Source organism: Leptonychotes weddellii, unplaced genomic scaffold, assembly GCF_054177405.1.
Source record: "Leptonychotes weddellii isolate Sample4059 unplaced genomic scaffold, ASM5417740v2 HiC_scaffold_1912, whole genome shotgun sequence".
Taxonomy (NCBI): Eukaryota; Metazoa; Chordata; class Mammalia; order Carnivora; family Phocidae; genus Leptonychotes; species Leptonychotes weddellii.
In genome coordinates, this window is record NW_027776569.1 from 3,917 (window position 1) to 9,542 (window position 5,626).

At 34.2% G+C, this 5,626-nt stretch overlaps 1 protein-coding gene across 1 annotated transcript; it reads left to right on the top strand.

Moving 5' to 3' along the window:
• Positions 1-1,862: 1,862 nt before the first annotated feature.
• LOC145718654 (uncharacterized) lies at positions 1,863-5,361 on the top strand (the record flags this gene model as incomplete). Its single annotated transcript, XM_081810157.1, has 4 exons — positions 1,863-1,916; positions 2,989-3,093; positions 4,617-4,670; positions 5,257-5,361. Coding segments are annotated over 4 exons (318 nt in total), but the record flags the coding sequence as incomplete, so codon positions are not given.
• Positions 5,362-5,626: the final 265 nt, after the last annotated feature.

A 5,626-nucleotide genomic window follows, 5' to 3' on the forward strand; every position in this document is an offset into this window, starting at 1 on the left:
CCCAAGTGTTGACATAGCCCCAGCAGCCTAGAAAAACCATCAAATTTGAATTTCAAAAGGGAAACAGCTTTGAGATGGTAGTAAAAGGGACTGGAGCCATGCTCCGGTCTCCATGTTCACAAAAGCCTTTCTAAATGTTTATTAAAGTAAATGCAAAAGAGTAAGAATAACATTATAAGTAAAGGAAAATGATCAACTTTGGTTTAAACAAATTTCCCTTGTCACACAGATGTCTTAATTCCTACTAGTAGATTCCTCCTCAGCTGAGATGAACTTGGAATATTTTAATGAAAGAGAACTCACCCCAGTTAGATGGCCTATGGCAGAGAGCCCTTTCATCTTGGGTCAGAATGATGTGATTCATATATGCAACGGAATATTACTCAGCCATCAGAAAGGATGAATACCCACCATTTGCATCAACATGGAGCTGGAGGGGATTATGCTAAGTGAAATAAGTCAAGCAGAGAAAGACAATTACCATACATTTGGTTTCACTCATATGTGGAACATAAGGAATAGTGAGGAGGACCACAGGGGAAGGGAGGGAGAACTGAATGGGAAGAAATCAGAGAAGGAGACAAACCATGAGAGACTTTGGAATCTGGGAACCAAACTGAGGGTTACAGAAGGGAGGGAGGGGGTGGGGGGATGGGGTAACCAGGTGATGGGTATTAAGGAGGGCACGTGTGGTGTTATACACAACTAACGAATCACTGAACACTACATCAAAAACTATATTTTGGCCAACTGAACATAATAAAAAAAATGGAAACTACAAAAAAAAAAAAAAAGAATTTTCCCAGGAATAAACCAGATGGACAAAGAAGAGTATGAACAGACAACCATAGTGACCCATGTACAAAGACAGGCCTAAAAATTCTAATCCCCTCCAAGGATCCCATCTCTTTTTCATGATAGACTTGGTTAACTAAAATAGTCCAGGTAAACCAACACACATTTTCCATTTTGCCCTGACCTGTAGTTGGTATCGAAGTTATTAGTGGCCAGGAATACTTTAATAGACAAAGAATAAGGAAATTCTCACCACAGAATTAGCAACATTATTGGTAATTGATACACTTTTCTGGCCATTCTGCTGGTACTCAAAAACAAGTGTGTTGAATTTATGATTAACTGCATTTTATACCATGTTTCCTGGGTTAAAGCTAGATTTTTCTCATCAACATGGAGTATTATTTTGCTGGGGGAGAAAAAGCACTTCTGTTTTCAGAAAGTAAATGATAAGAATTAGCCACTTTTCTTCCCTGAGCACAATACATTGGAACTGCTGGAATATTAATTGTGTTCAGGAAATAATTATGCTTATTATCATTCAAGCTGTCATCCTTCTTCTACCTTCTTATGAAGGATGTAGCAAAAGGTTAAGTTTTCGTGTGTGTGTGTGTGTGTGTATGTGTATAGTATGAAACCAGCTTCTATTTTGTATACTGAGGTATAACTTTTTATATTGAGGTTATAATTGACATAGAACATTATATTAGTTCAGATATATAACATAAATGATTCAGTATTTATATATACTGCAATATATATATGTATATATATGTCTCTCAAAATGATCACCACAGTTAACACCCATCACTATACACAGTTACATTGTTGTGATGAGAACTTTTAAGATCTACTCTCTTTAGCAACTTTCAAATATTATTAATATTAACTATAGTCATCATACTGTATATTACATCCCCATGACTTACTTTATAACTGAAAGTATGTACCTGCAAAAGGTTAAATTTTTTAGAGCAAATAAATACTACTAAGTTTTTCTGCTCAATGCAACATACTTTCTTGGTCTCATTGTCATGTTTCTATCCAATTTATTCCTTGTCTTACAGTTAAAGGTAAAGTTGATCTAGAAAAGCTGATGAATGAAGTAAAATCTTTTTCGGGTGAGTAAGACATTACTAAGACATTTTGAATTAAATTCTAACCCTATGTTAAATCTTGCATAGTGTTTTCCTGATATTATATCATAAATTTATTAATGTTGATATTTTACATATTTTTAATGAAATATTTATATTCAACTTTACTTCTTCCTTTGATTTTGAATTATCTAGGATTTGGCTATAAAAATCAGTAGTGAAGGGTGCCTGGGTGGCTCAGTCAGTTGAGCATCTGCCTTTAGCTCAGGTCATGATCCCGGGGTCCTGGGATGGAGCACGACATTGGGCTCCCTGCTCGGCAGGGAGTCTGCTTCTCCCTCTCCCTCTGCCCCTCCTCCCCACTCGTGCTCTCTCTCTCTCACACACACTCTCTCTCTCAAGTAAATAAATAAAATCTTCAAAAAATAAGTAAATAAGTGGTGATGCTTAAGTAATAAATTATATTTTCTGTAGTTTCTGCCAGTATTATACTGATCTTAACCAGTGTTTAAATCAGAGCTTTAACAAATTGGCCACCCATGAATTGAGTCCAACCTGCAGTCAAGTTTTGTAAAATCTGGCAACACTGGCCCTATATCCCCTCACGACAGTAACTGGTGTATTTTCTCTTTGGACAAGGCATGTGCTGTCTAGTTCACCACAGCTAGTTTCACTCATTTCTTCTACCTCCAGGTTCCTACAAGCTTGAGTTAATAACTGCTGGCTTAAATAACCAAATGTAGGTAGGCAAAGAATATAGGAAGAGGAATATTTTTAGAAAATTAAGTTGATAGGATTGCTTTAAATAATAATCACATGATTCAGTATTAAAAAGTAAAAAAGACTAGATATCCTAAATTACTGGCCAATTATATATAACCTGATTTTCTTCTATGGTATCTTGCCATTAGTCTTAGGAGACCACTCTTTATGAAGAATCAAGGAATAGGTTCTGCCTCATTATCCTTAAACATTATTGGAATATGTGAGAGTATGAAAGTTAGGATGGCATTCTTTAAACCAGATTTTTCATTATTTTGGATCATTATAATGTCCTAAAATTGCCATGCGTCAGTAATTCATTTTTCTTTCAAAGGAGGTAAAGTTGATGCTAATAAACTTGAAAGTATTTTGGAAAACTTGGGGATTGAGCTCACACCTAATGAACGTTTGAATTTAGTGAAGACACTGCCACTTAATGGTAAGTCTCATGGGTGCTATAAGCCTAGTTCTGTGAAACTATTTCCACATGTGAAAAATTGCAAACTAGTTGCATTTTAACACCCAGTGCTCATTACGAGTGCCCTCCTTAATACCCATCTAATGGTGAGCGCTGTGAATTGTGTAAGACTGTTGAATCACAGACCTGTACCTCTGAAACAAATAATACATTATATGTTAAAAAAAAAAAGAAGAAGAAGATAGCAGGAGGGGAAGAATGAAGGGGGGGACATCGGAGGGGGAGACGAACCATGAGAGACGATGGACTCTGAGAAACAAACTGAGGGTTCTAGAGGGGAGGGGGTGGGGGATGGGTTAGCCTGGTGATGGGTATTAAAGAGGGCACGTACTGAATGGAGCACTGGGTGTTATACGCAAACAATGAATCATGAATCATGGAACACTACATCAAAAACTAATGATGTAATGTATGGTGATTAACATAACATAATAAAAAAAATCTAAGATTCTAAAGGATTAAACAAAAAATACCCATCTAATGAATCATTGAACACTACATCAATAACTAATGTACTATATGCTGGCTAACTGAACATAAAAAAAAAAAGACAAACATCAAAAATAAATGAAAAAATTGCAATCTTACATAAAACAACCCAATGTAAAAAAATAATTGCCAAGACTCATGTCAAGAAGCTATGTTTTCGGGGCGCCTGGGTGGCTCAGTAGGATGCTCAACCAACAGTGCTACCCACACACCCTGAGTTCAGCATTTTTAGATTCCATATGCAAGTGATATCATACAGTATTAGTCTTTCTCTCTCCAACTTATTTCACTTAGCATAATGCCCTGGTTTTAAATAAAACCAAAAAAATTATTAAAAATTCCTTTTAATCCCATAACCCAAAGATAGCCATTATTAGTATTTTGGTACACTTCCTTCTAGTGTTCAGCAGATGATAGATTGATAGATAATATTTATGTGTATATTAATTTACTTATAATTCTTATCTCTTCACAGTGTTAACATGCATATTTATCATAGAAACCTTGATAATGCAAATAAGTGAAAATAAAACTATATTCCCAATGTAAAGCAATAACTACTATGAGAATTTTGATGTATATTTTTCTAGTTCTCCATGTATGAATATATATCCTTTTTTATTTGGCAACCTTATGGATAAATCTTTGCAAATATTCTAAAATTTTTTGAGATTAAATTCCTTTAAGTAGAGTTGTAAAATGGAAGATATTTTGTTTGTTTTCTCACATTTTCTTCCAGAATATTGTAATTTGAACTCCCACAAACAGTATTTGAGGATGTTATTTTCTCTACATTCTCAATACAGAAAAAAAAAGAGCATCTCATGATTATGATTTGCAATTCACTCCTTTACCACTGAGAGAGAACAATTTCATATATTTATCTATTTGCATTTGAAATGTTCCTGATGCAAAGATTTCTAAATTCTTTCTTTCTGAAATTAAAAGATGTGTACTACCTTTCTGACTCCATTTTAAATATCTATTTTTTATAGCTGATGGAAAAGTGTATCAAAAAAGGTTGATGAAGGGCATAAAGTCTCTCAAACGTGAGTAAGAAGCACAGTGAAAAGACTGAATCCGAAACCTTTATTTGGGTTGTTAAAATATGAATCATCCTTTCTTATGTAATTGTATTTATTTATGCTTTCTTAAGTAGATCTGCATTTTACCAAGTAAACCAAGTAGTTTCCTGCACTAAAATTTGGCAGAAAGTGTTAAACTTTCTCGGATTTTCCTAACTCAGCCCCAAAGAAACAAAATAAAAACACAAAGCAAAAGGTAAAGAATGAACATTGTCAGATAAAGGTTTCAGTCAAAAGCGGAGGCAAATAATTTGAAAGTACAGACAATAAAAACAACTCCTGTGTTATAGAATATTATGTCAGTCATCTCTAGCTCTCACCTTTCCAAATCCTAACATAAAATTGAGAGGAATTTTTATTCTCTTATGAACTGAACAAAACTGGGTTTTTGGTATTCATCTTGAAAATCTTAATACTAAGAAATATGTGTTTTTTTATTGTAATATAATACATGCTTGATAAAGAGGAAGAATAACACAGCAGAGTGAATTCATGGTCCAGTTTTAGAAACATTCAATTTTACTATATTCCTTTCCTGCTCCTTACTTAGAAGGCAATGTTGATGTCAACAAGCTGGACACTCTTTTAGAAAACATGGGAATCAGCATCAAAGAAAAAGAATTCATGGATCTGATAGAAAGACTGCCAGATGCTGGTAAGCACATAATCACCCTTGTACTTTTTAAGGGGTACTTATTGTTTTCATCTTTACTGAGATATAATTGACATATAACATTGTGTAAGTTTAAGGCATACAACTGTTGATTTGATAAACTTGTATATTGCAAAATGATTACCGCCATAGCTAACACCTCTGTGACATCACATAATTATCTTTTTTTTTTTATAGTGAAAACATTTAAGATCTACTCTTAGGAACTTTCACGTATATAATACAGTGTTGTTAACCATAATCACCA